General features: G+C 33.9%; 1 protein-coding gene across 1 annotated transcript; it reads left to right on the top strand.

The window, feature by feature from the left end:
* Nucleotides 1-9,326: 9,326 nt before the first annotated feature.
* On the top strand, nt 9,327-18,861 carry LOC124436143 (Fanconi anemia group A protein-like). Its single transcript, XM_046986067.1, has 25 exons — nt 9,327-9,496; nt 9,656-9,772; nt 10,220-10,315; nt 10,687-10,749; nt 11,118-11,206; nt 11,824-11,884; nt 12,047-12,090; nt 12,160-12,221; nt 12,675-12,785; nt 13,058-13,188; nt 13,261-13,340; nt 13,415-13,523; nt 13,597-13,701; nt 13,770-13,870; nt 14,072-14,166; nt 14,272-14,306; nt 14,939-15,005; nt 15,305-15,440; nt 15,546-15,671; nt 17,060-17,132; nt 17,243-17,338; nt 17,726-17,790; nt 17,957-18,071; nt 18,701-18,763; nt 18,823-18,861. Exons 1-25 carry the CDS (start codon nt 9,425-9,427, stop codon nt 18,859-18,861), a joined length of 2,151 nt encoding a protein of 716 aa, XP_046842023.1. The 5' UTR covers nt 9,327-9,424.
* Nucleotides 18,862-19,022: the final 161 nt, after the last annotated feature.

Below are 19,022 nucleotides of genomic sequence, written 5' to 3'. Positions count from 1 at the left end.
AACATACACTTCTCTATGACTGACTACAGTATAACATTACTTCTGATGACTGATACAGTATAACTTCACTTTTATGACTGACTACAGTATAACATACACTTCTCTATGACTGACTACAGTATAACATACACTTCTCTATGACTGACTACAGTATAACATACACTTCTCTATGACTGACTACAGTATAACATACACTTCTCTATGACTGACTACAGTATAACATACACTTCTATGACTGACTACAGTATAACATACACTTCTCTATGACTGACTACAGTATAACATACACTTCTATGACTGACTACAGTATAACATACACTTCTCTATGACTGACTACAGTATAACATACACTTCTCTATGACTGACTACAGTATAACATACACTTCTCTATGACTGACTACAGTATAACATACACTTCTCTATGACTGACTACAGTATAACATACACTTCTCTATGACTGACTACAGTATAACATACACTTCTCTATGACTGACTACAGTATAACATACACTTCTCTATGACTGACTACAGTATAACATACACTTCTCTATGACTGACTACAGTATAACATACACTTCTCTATGACTGACTACAGTATAACATACACTTCTCTATGACTGACTACAGTATAACATACACTTCTCTATGACTGACTACAGTATAACATACACTTCTCTATGACTGACTACAGTATAACATACACTTCTCTATGACTGACTACAGTATAACATACACTTCTCTATGACTGACTACAGTATAACATACACTTCTCTATGACTGACTACAGTATAACATACACTTCTATGACTGACTACAGTATAACATACACTTCTCTATGACTGACTACAGTATAACATACATTCTCTATGACTGACTACAGTATAACATACACTTCTCTATGACTGACTACAGTATAACATACACTTCTCTATGACTGACTACAGTATAACATACACTTTCTATGACTGACTACAGTATAACATACACTTCTCTATGACTGACTACAGTATAACATACACTTCTCTATGACTGACTACAGTATAACATACACTTCTCTATGACTGACTACAGTATAACATACACTTCTCTATGACTGACTACAGTATAACATACACTTCTCTATGACTGACTACAGTATAACATACATTCTCTATGACTGACTACAGTATAACATACACTTCTCTATGACTGACTACAGTATAACATACACTTCTCTATGACTGACTACAGTATAACATACACTTCTCTATGACTGACTACAGTATAACATACACTTCTCTATGACTGACTACAGTATAACATACACTTCTCTATGACTGACTACAGTATAACATACACTTCTCTATGACTGACTACAGTATAACATACACTTCTCTATGACTGACTACAGTATAACATACACTTCTCTATGACTGACTACAGTATAACATACACTTCTCTATGACTGACTACAGTATAACATACACTTCTCTATGACTGACTACAGTATAACATACACTTCTCTATGACTGACTACAGTATAACATACACTTCTCTATGACTGACTACAGTATAACATACACTTCTCTATGACTGACTACAGTATAACATACACTTCTCTATGACTGACTACAGTATAACATACACTTCTATGACTGACTACAGTATAACATACACTTCTCTATGACTGACTACAGTATAACATACACTTCTCTATGACTGACTACAGTATAACATACACTTCTCTATGACTGACTACAGTATAACATACACTTCTCTATGACTGACTACAGTATAACATACACTTCTCTATGACTGACTACAGTATAACATACACTTTCTATGACTGACTACAGTATAACATACACTTCTCTATGACTGACTACAGTATAACATACACTTCTCTATGACTGACTACAGTATAACATACACTTCTCTATGACTGACTACAGTATAACATACACTTCTCTATGACTGACTACAGTATAACATACACTTCTCTATGACTGACTACAGTATAACATACACTTTCTATGACTGACTACAGTATAACATACACTTCTCTATGACTGACTACAGTATAACATACACTTCTATGACTGACTACAGTATAACATACACTTCTCTATGACTGACTACAGTATAACATACACTCTCTATGACTGACTACAGTATAACATACACTTTCTATGACTGACTACAGTATAACATACACTCTCTATGACTGACTACAGTATAACATACACTCTCTATGACTGACTACAGTATAACATACACTTCTCTATGACTGACTACAGTATAACATACACTTCTCTATGACTGACTACAGTATAACATACACTTCTCTATGACTGACTACAGTATAACATACACTTCTCTATGACTGACTACAGTATAACATACACTTTCTATGACTGACTACAGTATAACATACACTTCTCTATGACTGACTACAGTATAACATACACTTCTCTATGACTGACTACAGTATAACATACACTTCTCTATGACTGACTACAGTATAACATACACTTCTCTATGACTGACTACAGTATAACATACACTTCTCTATGACTGACTACAGTATAACATACACTTCTATGACTGACTACAGTATAACATACACTTCTCTATGACTGACTACAGTATAACATACACTCTCTATGACTGACTACAGTATAACATACACTTCTCTATGACTGACTACAGTATAACATACACTTTCTATGACTGACTACAGTATAACATACACTTCTCTATGACTGACTACAGTATAACATACACTTCTCTATGACTGACTACAGTATAACATACACTTCTCTATGACTGACTACAGTATAACATACACTTCTCTATGACTGACTACAGTATAACATACACTTTCTATGACTGACTACAGTATAACATACACTTCTCTATGACTGACTACAGTATAACATACACTTCTATGACTGACTACAGTATAACATACACTTCTCTATGACTGACTACAGTATAACATACACTTCTATGACTGACTACAGTATAACACATTTCTCTATGACTGACTACAGTATAACATACACTTCTCTATGACTGACTACAGTATAACATACACTTCTCTATGACTGACTACAGTATAACATACACTTCTCTATGACTGACTACAGTATAACATACACTTCTCTATGACTGACTACAGTATAACATACACTTCTCTATGACTGACTACAGTATAACATACACTTCTCTATGACTGACTACAGTATAACATACACTTCTCTATGACTGACTACAGTATAACATACACTTTCTATGACTGACTACAGTATAACATACATTCTCTATGACTGACTACAGTATAACATACACTTCTATGACTGACTACAGTATAACATACACTTCTCTATGACTGACTACAGTATAACATACACTTCCTATGACTGACTACAGTATAACATACACTTCTCTATGACTGACTACAGTATAACATACACTTCTCTATGACTGACTACAGTATAACATACACTTCTATGACTGACTACAGTATAACATACACTTCTCTATGACTGACTACAGTATAACATACACTTCTCTATGACTGACAACAGTATAACATACACTTCTCTATGACTGACTACAGTATAACATACACTTCTCTATGACTGACTACAGTATAACATACACTTCTCTATGACTGAATACAGTATAACATACACTTCTCTATGACTGACTACAGTATAACATACACTTCTTTATGACTGACTACAGTATAACATACACTTCCCTATGACTGACTACAGTATAACATACACTTCTCTATGACTGAATACAGTATAACATACACTTCTCTATGACTGACTACAGTATAACATACACTTTCTATGACTGACTACAGTATAACATACACTTCTCTATGACTGAATACAGTATAACATACACTTCTATGACTGACTACAGTATAACATACACTTCTTTATGACTGACTACAGTATAACATACACTTCTCTATGACTGACTACAGTATAACATACACTTCTCTATGACTGACTACAGTATAACATACACTTCTCTATGACTGACTACAGTATAACATACACTTCTCTATGACTGACTACAGTATAACATACACTTCTCTATGACTGACTACAGTATAACATACACTTCTCTATGACTGACTACAGTATAACATACACTTCTCTATGACTGACTACAGTATAACATACACTTCTCTATGACTGACTACAGTATAGCATACATTTCTCTATGACTGACTACAGTATAACATAAACTTCTCTATGACTGACTACAGTATAACATACACTTCTCTATGACTGACTACAGTATAACATACACTTCTCTATGACTGACTATAGTATAACATACACTTCTCTATGACTGACAACAGTATAGCACACATTTCTCTATGACTAACTACAGTATAACATACACTTCTCTATGACTGACTACAGTATAACATACACTTCTCTATGACTGACTACAGTATAACATACACTTTCTATGACTGACTACAGTATAACATACACTTCTCTATGACTGACTACAGTATAACATACACTTCTCTATGACTGACTACAGTATAACATACACTTCTCTATGACTGACTACAGTATAACATACTCTTGACTGATTCTCTATGATACATTAACATCTCTATGACAACACATAACATACACTTCTTCTATGTGACTACAGTATACATACACTTCTATGACTTGACTACAGTATAACATACTACTTTTCTGACTGACTAAAGTATAACATACACTCTTATGACTGAATACAGTATAACATACACTTCTCTATACTGAACAAAGATAACATACACTTCTCTATGACTGCTGGAGTATAACATACTTTCTCTGACTGAATATATAACATACATTTTCTAAACGACTACAGTAAACATAAACTCTATGACTACTACAGTATAACATACACTTTTCTATGACTGAGTAAAACTTACATAACATACCTTTGACTGACTGACAGATAATATACACTTCTTATGACTGAGTATACAGTACTTGACTATTATTTTACAATACTTTAACAATCTATGAACATACATACATCTCTTACTGACTACAGTATAACATACATTTCTCTATGACTGACTACAGTATAACATACACTTCTCTACTACAAATAACATACATTTTTATGAACTGACTACCATACTTCTCTATGACTGACTATAGTATAACATTTTTTCTATGACTGAAGTACAGTATAACTTCATATTCTGTTCTGATATAACATACATTTCTTTGATGAATGATGTATACATACATTCTTTGATGATTTAAGTTCTGATACATTACAGTATGAACATACAGTATAACATACAGACTACAGTGACTGAACTACAACATTTTTCTGACTGACTACAGTATAACATACTTCTCTATGACTAACATACACTATAACATACACTATCTCTATCTATGACTGACTACATAAACATACATGACTTGACTACAGTATTGACTTAATATAGCATACAATTCTTTATGACTGACTACAGTATAACTTAAACTTCTCTATGACTGACTACAGTATAACATACACTTTCTATGACTGACTACAGTATAACATACACTTCTCTATGACTGACTACTACAGTATAACATACACTTCTCTATGACTGACTACAGTATAACATACATTTCTCTATGACTGACTACAGTATAACATACACTTCTCTATGACTGACTACAGTATAACATACACTTCTCTATGACTGACTACAGTATAACATACACTTCTCTATGACTGACTACAGTATAACATACACTTCTCTATGACTGACTACAGTATAACATACACTTCTCTATGACTGACTACAGTATAACATACACTTCTCTATGACTGACTACAGTATAACATACACTTCTCTATGACTGAATACAGTATAACATACACTTCTCTATGACTGACTACAGTATAACATACATTCTCTATGACTGACTACAGTATAACATACACTTCTCTATGACTGACTACAGTATAACATACACTTCTCTATGACTGACTACAGTATAACATACACTCTCTATGACTGACTATAGTATAACATACACTTCTATGACTGACTACAGTATAACATACACTTCTCTATGACTGACTACAGGATAACATACACTTCTCTATGACTGACTATAGTATAACATACACTTCTCTATGACTGAATACAGTATAACATACACTTCTCTATGACTGACTACAGTATAACATACACTTCTCTATGACTGACTACAGTATAACATACACTTCTCTATGACTGACTACAGTATAACATACACTTCTATGACTGACTACAGTATAACATACACTTCTCTGTGACTTACTACAGTATAACATACACTTCTCTATGACTGACTACACTATAACATACACTTCTCTATGACTGACTACAGTATAACATACACTTCTCTATGACTGACTACAGTATAACATACACTTCTCTATGACTGACTACAGTATAACATACACTTCTCTATGACTGACTACAGTATAACATACATTTCTCTATGACTGACTACAGTATAACATACACTTCTCTATGACTGACTACAGTATAACATACACTTCTCTATGACTGACTACAGTATAACATACACTTCTCTATGACTGACTACAGTATAACATACACTTTCTCTATGACTGACTACAGTATACATACATTTCTATGACTGACTACAGTATAACATACACTTCTCTATGACTGACTACAGTATAACATACACTTCTCTATGACTGACTACAGGATAACATACACTCTCTATGACTGACTACAGTATAACATACACTTCTCTATGACTGACTACAGTATAACATACACTTCTCTATGACTGACTACAGTATAACATACACTTCTATGACTGACAACAGTATAACATACACTTCTCTATGACTGACTACAGTATAACATACACTTCTCTATGACTGACTACAGTATAACATACACTTCTCTATGACTGAATACAGTATAACATACACTTCTCTATGACTGACTACAGTATAACATACACTTCTCTATGACTGACTACAGTATAACATACACTTCTCTATGACTGACTATAGTATAACATACACTTCTCTATGACTGACTACAGTATAACATACACTTCTCTATGACTGACTACAGGATAACATACACTTCTCTATGACTGACTAAAGTATAACATACACTTCTCTATGACTGACTACAGTATAACATACACTTTCTATGACTGACTACAGTATAACATACACTTCTCTATGACTGACTACAGTATAACATACACTTCTCTATGACTGACTACAGTATAACATACACTTCTCTATGACTGAATACAGTATAACATACACTTCTCTATGACTGACTACAGTATAACATACACTTCTCTATGACTGACTACAGTATAACATACACTTCTCTATGACTGACTATAGTATAACATACACTTCTCTATGACTGACTACAGTATAACATACACTTCTCTATGACTGACTACAGTATAACATACACTTCTCTATGACTGACTACAGTATAACATACACTTCTCTATGACTGACTACAGTATAACATACACTTCTCTATGACTGACTACAGTATAACATACACTTTCTATGACTGACTACAGTATAACATACACTTCCTATGACTGACTACAGTATAACATACACTTCTCTATGACTGACTACAGTATAACATACACTTCTCTATGACTGACTACAGTATAACATACACTTCTCTATGACTGACTACAGTATAACATACACTTCTCTATGACTGACTACAGTATAACATACACTTCTATGACTGACTACAGTATAACATACACTTCTATGACTGACTACAGTATAACATACACTTCTCTATGACTGACTACAGTATAACATACACTTCTCTATGACTGACTACAGTATAACATACACTTCTATGACTGACTACAGTATAACATACACTTCTCTATGACTGACTACAGTATAACATACACTTCTCTATGACTGACTACAGTATAACATACACTTCTCTATGACTGACTACAGTATAACATACACTTCTCTATGACTGACTACAGTATAACATACACTTCTCTATGACTGACTACAGTATAACATACACTTCTCTATGACTGACTACAGTATAACATACACTTCTCTATGACTGACTACAGTATAACATACACTTCTCTATGACTGACTACAGTATAACATACACTTCTCTATGACTGACTACAGTATAACATACACTTCTCTATGACTGACTACAGTATAACATACACTTCTCTATGACTGACTACAGTATAACATACACTTCTCTATGACTGACTACAGTATAACATACATTTCTCTATGACTGACTACAGTATAACATACACTTCTCTATGACTGACTACAGTATAACATACACTTCTATGACTGACTACAGTATAACATACACTTCTCTATGACTGACTATAGTATAACATACACTTCTCTATGACTGACTACAGTATAACATACACTCTCTATGACTGACTACAGTATAACATACACTTCTCTATGACTGACTACAGTATAACATACACTTCTCTATGACTGACTACAGTATAACATACACTTCTCTATGACTGACTACAGTATAACATACACTTCTCTATGACTGACTACAGTATAACATACACTTCTCTATGACTGACTACAGTATAACATATACACCTCTATGACTGACTACAGTATAACATACATTTCTATGACTGACTACAGTATAACATACACTTCTATGACTGACTACAGTATAACATACACTTTCTATGACTGACTACAGTATAACATACACTTCTTTATGACTGACTACAGTATAACATACACTTCTCTATGACTGACTACAGTATAACATACACTTCTATGACTGACTACAGTATAACATACATTTCTTATGACTGACTACAGTATAACATACACTTCTATGACTGACTACAGTATAACATACATTCTCTATGACTGACTACAGTATAACATACACTTCTCTATGACTGACTACAGTATAACATACATTTCTTTATGACTGACTACAGTATAACATACACTTCTATGACTGACTACAGTATAACATACATTTCTTTATGACTGACTACAGTATAACATACACTTCTCTATGACTGACTACAGTATAACATACACTTCTCTATGACTGACTACAGTATAACATACACTTCTCTATGACTGACTACAGGATAACATACACTTCTCTATGACTGACTACAGTTCTCACACTACATACACTTCTCTTTGTAAACAAACATTTCTCTATCTGTATTTAAGCGTGGCATGTACCTTACGCGTCACAAAATACGTCACAAACTACGTATACCGTGAAGTTAGAAGCGTTCCTGAGCAATCTTCTTTGTTTGCAGACTTCCTACAACAATGCCTTAGGGAAAGTTTTGAAAACAATTCCACGCGACAATTTCATATGGTCATTCTTCTGAGAAGACAGCTCTCTCAAGAAGGTCACATTTCTCTACCTTACTCCTCTTGGTTCGAGGTACAGTTATGTTTAGACAACGCTTTTATCTTGACAAACAAAGAAATTCTTGATACATCTTAAGAGAATAGCACTCTTTTCTCGTTTGATCTTAAAGTTTATTGCATTTGCTTTAAACGATGTTAATAATGTCGAATAAGTTATACTTTGTTTGTGTAGCAAACGTTTGTAAGAAAAGGTCCATCTTTCTTGGAGATGAACACAAAGAAATCTATCCATTTCATTTTCAAAAGTCTGACAGAACTCGTGCCACATGATCAACCGGAGTTTTTAAAGGTGAATGACGTTTCAGTTGAACCCTGAGCAAGTATTGTAATTTTAATCATTCGTCCTATTCACATAATTTTTGCGACTAAACCTGTAAAAATAGTCATGAGCTATGACAGTACATGCAGACAAAAAACGGGATAAATTCTTTTTTACAAGAACTGGTAAAAATTTACCTAGGAAAGCCAGAAACCCTAGCGTTTTATGGTGTTTTTACGAACATTAATGTTTGAAAGTTAAGTTACGTTAATTACACTCATCAAGATTGTTCTTTGTGCATTTTTTCGTAAGCCTCAATTTGTTCTTATCTCGTTTTAAATTTTGGAAAAACTCAGCTTAAATGTTCACGTTAACTTGGTTTTTATAAAAGAAACTAAGTGTACTTAATAAAAACAAGTGGATGTAGTTCAAACCGAAAAAATCTAAATGCTTATTTTGTTAATCAAACAATCACAGATTCACGTCACCAAAAGCGCTCAGATTTCTTCAAAGTTCAGAGAGAATATTGATGACTATATTTCTTTGGCGAAAACGCGATTACGAGAGCTGAACGTAAGACATAACATGATTGAATTTACATGGTTTATCTTGTTCGTTTGTACTATAACAATTGATTATGTTTACTTATTTTATGTTTGGCATGTTTTAAACACATCATATGCATTCTTTAAAATGGAGCAATTCTTATTGTTTAAAATGCAGCAATTCTTTTTTTTTGTCGCAATTTAATCATCCGCATTTAACATTTAGCACGAAACTTTAAGTTGTAACATTGAAAGGATTGCTGTATATTCAATAGTTAAATAAAATTCGCTCTACTTTTATGTTGAGCAAGGATTTGTGAAAGAAAGAATTATATTTGTGTGTTACATATGTTTCACGTGTATTATAATAATTATTGTTTTCGTGTTTTGTTTACACAGATCCCCATGGAGGAAAATACAGGATTATTCTCTCAATGCTCAACAACAAATGAGGAAATGAAGGTTTACGATATCAATGTTATTTTAACTCTCCTAAATTCTTATATTGATACATTTACGTCAGATTCTAACATTACTTATATCATTACGTATATCGTTATTTTACGTCAAAGACCATGTATAAAAGTATTTTTCTGCCACACATATATATTATTTTGTTTGAAACACATGAAAATGTGATAGAAACAGCGATAAATTCCTGAAAAAAACCTAGCTTGTTGTAAAATATCTTTTTCGGTGATTAAAGACTACGGAAGAACGAACTGAACTGTTTTGTTGCTTGTATTTGTGTTGTTTGGAATGTGTTTAATTTGCAGTTATTATTAAATTGTCATTTTGTGAAAGATCCGCGTCTGTGTTTTATTTCCCAGGTAATGGAGCAAGCGATGGAAGACGTTGAAAGATGTCTTGCCATCTACGACGAATCAGGAAAAATACCGATAACAGTCATGGAAGCAAGGTCTGCGCTACACATTATAAAATGTAGATGTTCTTGGTGTGTTGCAGAAGTATGCATGACATTAAGGAAATGGTTTGGAGCACGCGAGTATCGTTGGATGTTTGTAGATGTACATCTTGATCTCAAGATTTGACTGTGAAGATGACTACAGCTAAGGTTGCCGAAACGTTAGTCAGAATCAACAACAACAGTCCTTCTCATGACTCTACTTACCTTGACGATCTACATCTACAAACAAATACCTTATTACAATATAAAGCAAATTCAGAAAAAGCAAGACATCTTGGGATTGCAAAATATGCATCCAAACAAGACGGAATTCTGTCTGAGTATGACTTTGAAATAAAGTCGAAAATTTTCAGTTCACTTCTCGTCTTGTTTTGATGCATATTTTGCAATCTCAAGATGTCTTGCTTTTTCGGAATTTGCTTCATACTATATTTCTTTAAATTGTTAGCTGGTCATGGTTTTTGGTGTGTACCTTATTTTTGTTGTCAAAGTTTTATAAAAACTATTATTTGAGCTTAAGTTCAAGGAAACGCATCTGGCTAATTTAGCATTTAATATTTCGTGAATCTTAATACTATGCGTATCTTACATGTCTTTTTGCTTTGCAGCATTTTTAGAAAGCCGTATTTTATTGGACGCTTTCTTCCCTCTCTGCTGACACCTAGGAAGGTAATCATTTGTGATTTGAAGTCTTTCAAAAAATGTGTTTTATTGCAATCACAACATGTACATTTGTAGACTAATCTTGCATATAAATACGAATTTAAAATACAATTGCAATGAAGAGTCCATACAGTCTTGAATAACAACATTATTTTCCTATATACCCAGCCAACTAATGACGTTCGAAGCCGCTTCATTGATGACTTGAACAGGTAAAGAATTAAACTAATAATGGTTGTTTACAAATGCCGTACATAACCAAGGTATTACGTCATGTTTAGAGCGGGAAAAATTCCCGCGCCCATGTTCAAATCTTACGAGAGAAAGTGCGAAAATTGGGAAGGTATAAATCGGGTATTTGTATTGTGGTGACACGAGAGTACATATATATATATATATATGGTAGCTGAAGGATACATATGTACAGTTTAATGAGAGTGAAGAAGAACTGTTTGTGTTGGTATTGACTGATGTTTTGAAATCCTTAAAGGCAGTCCATCTGATTACGAAGATGCGTTACACTAACGTTGTCAGTCAACACTATCACCAACAGTCCTTCTCAGGACTCTACCAACCTGGACGATCAACATCTACAAACATTTGTAACGATACTCCCGGGTGTAAACCATTTACTTTTTGTTCATCTGGGGCTAAGCATAGACAATTGGAGGTGGCAAGCCTTAGAAATTGGAGATAAGCATGAAATGTTTGAAGTGTGGTGAACGTTTCATTGTTATCATATCCAAAACTCTCTCGATAATGACTCATTAGATTATGACGTTGAATTACTCATTAGATTATGCAAAAGACGTTGAATTACTCGATAATGTACAAAAACTCTCAAAGTTCTTGACGAAGTTACCTAATATATTGATTGCTATGTTGAATACATCCGAAATCAATCAAGGTGAGATGAAGATTATTTTAGTTTCCACTAGACATTTCGTTCCACCTTCAAAGTATCATAGTTACTTTGCTCGTGTCAACTAACGTCTTTTGCACGTGAAACACACGTGGTCTGCAACTACTCTTTTGGCTGATAAAGCTTCTAACAATATAGTGTTAAGAACGATTTCATCAAGAGTGGCGATGTCCATTTAACCTTATATCGTTTTTTTTGCGATCACATTTCTTGCCTGCTTACCAATACAGTGATTTATCTACATATAATCTTTAAAGTTGATCTAAAATCCTGGTTATCTGGATTATCACGAAAACTGAAGGCATTCTTTGGCCATCAGGAGTTTACGAACATCGGAACTGTTGATGTTACTGTCGTCACATCCAAAATGGAAAAAGAACATTTTGAAGTACAATATCAGAAATGTATTTTGTCTGGCGCTATGTCTCTATATTTAGGAGTTCTTATTTCTCCGCCCCAGGTCTCCCACGCTGTCATGAATGTTTTTTGCCGCGCTTGTGCCGCTGTGCAGAGTTCTCGTTCGGAAAACGAAGATCAAAGGTATTTTAGTAGGATTTCCTTGAACCTTTTGGATCAACGAGTTGTACATCAATATTTGTTATTTTCTTCTTTAGTATAAAGTACAAATTTGACTGGGTGTTGAAATTCCTCTCCATTATCCTCACATTTCCGTCTCTAGTTCAATGTTTATTTGTTCATCTTTGGAGTTCAATTTGCGTCGAGGTGCTACCCATGAACGAAAGCATAACCGTACGCCATTTTGCCTTGACGAATCTTTTTCTTCTTCCCAATGTAGTCTCATTTGCTGAGTGCTGAGCATACTCATGGACTTGCCATTCTTGTTTGCCATCTTTCAACCATTAAAACTCCTTGCAAGATTCATTTTCAGGGAAATTTCAAGGTATTTATAGAACTCGTACTATTTGCTATTATTTCTCATAGTTCTGATGTTTATTTCATCATTCCTAGCTTGATGTTGCTCCTGAGCCCACGATTCATCAAACGCTTGTCGATCTTATTTACGCAGAACTTAGCGTGAAGTCGAAAACTTTGCTTCAGTTTTATTTAAGGTGCTCGCCCTTTTCATATTTTCACGTTTGCCTACATCCTTTGACACTCAAAAACCGCTGACATTTGCTTTAGATTCAGTTTTCAATATTTGCGCTTACATCCTTCGACACTCAAAAACCGCTGACATTTGCTTTAGATTCAGTTTTCAATATTTGCGCCTACATCCTTCGACACTCAAAAACCGCTGACATTTGCTTTAGATTCAGTTTTCAATATTTGCAATACGCATTGGTCCTGTTTGAAGATGTTACAACAGACACAGGGAAACTTCTCCCGGAAAATCATCGAACTTTTGGTGAGTAAAATCTCTCGTAATCCACACTGCTTAGTTTTATCGTTTTAGCTGCGTAATTTCTTGCTACTGTAGTCTTATAACTGTCGCATTTTTATTTTTAAATAGGCTGTGCTTATGTTCCCTTAGGAATGTGCAAAAAAGTATGTTAATTTATATTTGTAAAAGGCTTCTACTCTCTCAAGTTCACCTCATGGCACATTCATAATATCAATATTCCTGATGAGAAGAAAAATGGCGGCAACTCCGAGTATTTTCTCCGCTTGTTTCAAACGTAAAAGAGTGAAAACCTTTAAAAACTTCTCTTTTGAGGGTAGTTGTAACTTATCAATTTGTGTCTTGATGGTGGACCATACAGAGATTTTGATAAGACAAACAACCTTCAAAAAAGTTTGCAACAATTTCTTTCCGAAAGAGTTTGGTTGAAATCCACATGCCGCCATATTAATGATAAATGGTACAACTTTTATAACTACAGCATACGAATATAAAAATGTTAACTAAAATCAATGTTTAAAATATCCATGATAGTTTTCAAATTACTAGCTTGAAAAAGATAAAGAAAGGAAAAAAAGAAAAGGGAAAGTCAGGTGTAAAGACAACTTTCCCAATAACCTAGGTCAATATTTAAAGTGTGTTCGCGAGTTGAGGCAGATCGACTTCCTCGTATCGCAGCATGCCGCCATATTGTTTCTTATGTCAAAATTTCTCCAGTTTAGTACGTTGTACTATTCAAAAATGTGATATTTTGTTTCACCTTTTATTCAATTTCCAGATGGATTATTTATTCAACAAGTTGAAATTCAGAACAGGAGAATGCGAAGAGAACGACTTATTGAAATGTTGGTTGAGTTACATTGTTGATGATAGTATTTTTACCGCTGGCTTAAAGGATAGCAGAACAAGTTTGCTCGAAATCCATCAAAATGGCCACCATCGAGATTATAAGTGAAACTTATTTGTACTATTAGTATTATTTGTTATCTCTATGATGGTCACACCAAATAATCAAACCTTTTTATTTGTCTCCCAACACGATTAAATCAACAATCTGTTCAATTAGTGCTGTCTGTTTTAGCAAACCGAGTTCATGTCAACATTTACGGTAACTGAACAGTATTTCATTCATTTTCCCATGTAGCCGATGAAGCAAAGTTGTTTGAAGTTCTTATGAAAACCATTAAAGACAAAGGATTTTTGAATCAAAGTTACACGATGAAGCAATGGCTGATCTGGGAATTGCAGATAACAGAAGATACTCTTCACGATAATGAAAGGCATGTCACAACATCTCATGCAATTCCTGTTTTCCCACAGTGTTATTGAATGCGGTTAAATTGAATACGATGATTTCCTTTTTAGACTATTTTATCATTTGATAGGTTGCAGTATTATTACTGGATAATTTATGAGAAGTTCATAGTCGCTTTAGGAGACGAAAACACTTACATGGTGTATCGAAAGATTGCTCAAGAAATTATACTGAGCTTATTTCAATGTTGGACAAGGTCCGTGTTTGAAAGAAACTTGTTTTATCTCATTGCATGTAGGAACCATTCCGAAACCTTTATTTTACTCGTTTTTATCTTTTATATTATTTGCTTGTGTATAGCGAAAATTGAACGGGCTGGAATACTTAGTATCGTAAACAAAATAGTCGGTATCTTCATATATGATCAAGCATGATTGGTTCTAAGTATAATGATTGGTTCTAAGTATAATGATTGGTTCTAAGTATAATGATTGGTTCTAAGTATAATGATTGGTTCTAAGTATAATGATTGGTTCTAAGTATAATGATTGGTTCTAAGTACAATGATTGGTTCTAAGTACAATGATTGGTTCTAAGTACAATGATTGGTTCTAAGTACAATGATTGGTTCTAAGTATAATGATTGGTTCTAAGTATAATGATTGGTTCTAAGTATAATGATTGGTTCTAAGTACAATGATTGGTTCTAAGTATAATAATTGGTTCTAAGTATAATGATTGGTTCTAAGTATAATGATTGGTTCTAAGTACAATGATTGGTTCTAAGTATAATGATTGGTTCTAAGTACAATGATTGGTTCTAAGTATAATGATTGGTTCTAAGTACAACGATTGGTTCTAAGTATAATGATTGGTTCTAAGTACAATGATTGGTTCTAAGTATAATGATTGGTTCTAAGTATAATGATTGGTTCTTAGTACAATGATTGGTTCTAAGTATAATGATTGGTTCTAAGTATAATGATTGGTTCTAAGTATAATGATTGGTTCTAAGTATAATGATTGGTTCTAAGTACAATGATTGGTTCTAAGTATAATGATTGGTTCAAAGTACAATGATTGGTTCTAAGTATAATACGCTTTTTAAATATAAAAATCTTAAAAATAGAATAGTTAATATTCATCGCTACAGTCTGATGCAACCAATCAGTAATATTAAGCATAGGTAATTATTGAAACCAAAAGTTTTCCTAAAATATCTTGTGCCATTCTTAGCTATTGCAAAATACTTTACCTTTGAACATTCATACTCGGGAACTTTTACGACTTATTCTTCAGAAGCTTATTTTTGCTATCTTTTCCTCATCACGATAAGCCCAGGATACATCATATATTAATTATGTATATCATTTCCATGTTTGTAGAAGTAGATCGTCCAGGTTAGTAGAGTCATGAAAAAGACTGTTGGTGTTGATGTTGACTGACGTTTCGACAATCTTAGCGGTAGTGGGCTTTCGAAACGTCAGTCAACATCAACATCAACAGTCCTTCTCAGGACTCTACTAACCTGGACGATCTACATTTACAAACATGTAACGATACTCCCGGGTTCAAACCATTTACTTTATATCATTTCCAGTATTCCGTCATTTCTAAAATACTTTCCTTGCTTCTTTTATGAAGCTCTGACTCGGCGAACGACGAAAGAACCAACCGAAGTTTACCAACGGAAAAACATCTTCTTAAAATATTACAGGTTAGAAGCAGTGTTGAAAAACAAACATTTTGAGTGATCACAAACAAAAACAGTTTTAACAATAAACGTGGTCTTTATTCTCCATAACTTTGTCCATGTCGCCAATGTAGGACATTTTGAACATCTCTGGATCAAGTCATACTCAGTCAAATGTCGCTGAAACCCAATCGTGGTTTTTAGTTTTTATGGAAACAATTTTTGATGAGGTGAGTAGCGTGTACAGTGATGGATCTTAGAGGATAGTGTGGAGAGGTGCGCACCCCTCTACGTCGTTTGTGGAGGGGTGCAAATTTCCATACAAAATGCTAAGTTGAGCAATTTCATTGGTCGAAAAACTATGATCTATACGAGAACAACTGCTTGGAATTGACTTCACAGAAATACATATATACCTTTCACATAAAGCATGTATATGATTCGTTATCAGTTATCAGACAGCAATTTTCTTTTGTTAATTTGTTTCTTTGCTTTATAATTGTGTTATTTTAGTTATATATCTGCGAAATCGAAGTTCTGGCAGAATTTTCTATCATCAATAGCGTTGTTTATTTTGTTTTCTTCTCTTCAAATTGATCGACTTTTTTCTTATGCAGATTGAAACCGATGACGAATCATCGAAGGAACTGAGCCTGCGATCCAAAGTGATGGCGTTTGTCAGGTGACCAGTGAAAATATGCTATTTGATAGGACCGCGTGTAGAAGTTGGCAAAAAAATTTCATGTCCACATTCATCCAATGAAAACTTTTCGCAAATAGTTTTAGTCCTTCTTTGTCAATGTCAGTGGTTAGGTTGAATGATTCATATTTTCTTTAACTTTTGTCAGGATATCAACTCAACTTCCACCGTCGCTTCTACTTTCGTCTTTTGAAATAGGATCGGAGAATCCTTTACAGCGAGAAACCATTTTGTCGCTTTCGCAATTTCTCAACAAATACTTGGTATGTATTGTATCTTGTTGTCCTCCCCCTCTCCCCACGTCTTTCTCAATGACAAGTTTACCAGGAAAGATGAAGCTCTTAAAACTTCATCTTATTTGAGCGACCTGTGTTTCTTAATTCTTTATACATTACAAATGATACTACATGTTCGAGGCATTCATTTGCGTCAGATAGTTAACCTTTACATGTTTTTAAATGTAGATTGTCCAGGTTGGTATAGTCGTTGAAGTTTTGTAAGCATTGTTTTTGATGAGTCAAATGAGGTAGGAAACTAGTCATAGAATTTGTTTAGCCAGTTTTGTTGTTGCGATGGTGTAATTGTATATGTGTTACAGACGAACATCGATGTGTGATCATGGTAGTGTGTAGAAGTGAAATATTACACAACAACTAAACGTAAGACAGTCCAGTATCAACATTTAATCGAGATAACAGCTGACGTTTGAACCCATTTGACTCTGAAGATGACTACCGCTAAGGTTGTCGAAACGTCAGTCAACAACAACAAAACAGTCCTTCTCAAGACTATACCAACCTGGACGATCTACATTTACAAACATGTAGCAGCGTTAGCGGGTTCAACACCATTTATAGTTTATAAATTTGTTTAAGCAGTTTTTTATGAAGAAAAACCATTTCTTTTCGACAGACGTTCTTCCCTTCGATTTTACAGTGTATATCTTAAAAGTATGGTAACTCAGTTTTCGCTAAATTTTGGTTTTCGTGTTTTGAAGTTTGTGTCTTCTTTCAGTGTTTTCCTTTCAAAGTTAATGCGATGCGTTCAAGGTAGGAAAACGGCTAGTCATATTTTTCTTGAATTTGTTTGCAATGGCAAGCAGAATTTAACATAATTTTGTGTGTTGCGATGAATTTTTTTCGTGAATAATTACAAGCAGATCAACAGAGACAAAGTTCCGAACAGTTCCTCTGTAAGTTTTGGTCAAGTCAATG

The sequence above is a fragment of the Xenia sp. Carnegie-2017 genome, unplaced genomic scaffold, assembly GCF_021976095.1.
Source record: "Xenia sp. Carnegie-2017 unplaced genomic scaffold, XeniaSp_v1 HiC_scaffold_16, whole genome shotgun sequence".
Taxonomy (NCBI): domain Eukaryota; kingdom Metazoa; phylum Cnidaria; class Anthozoa; order Malacalcyonacea; family Xeniidae; genus Xenia; species Xenia sp. Carnegie-2017.
Note: the sequence above shows the minus strand (reverse complement) of the source record. Positions and strands in the feature narration are given on the sequence as shown.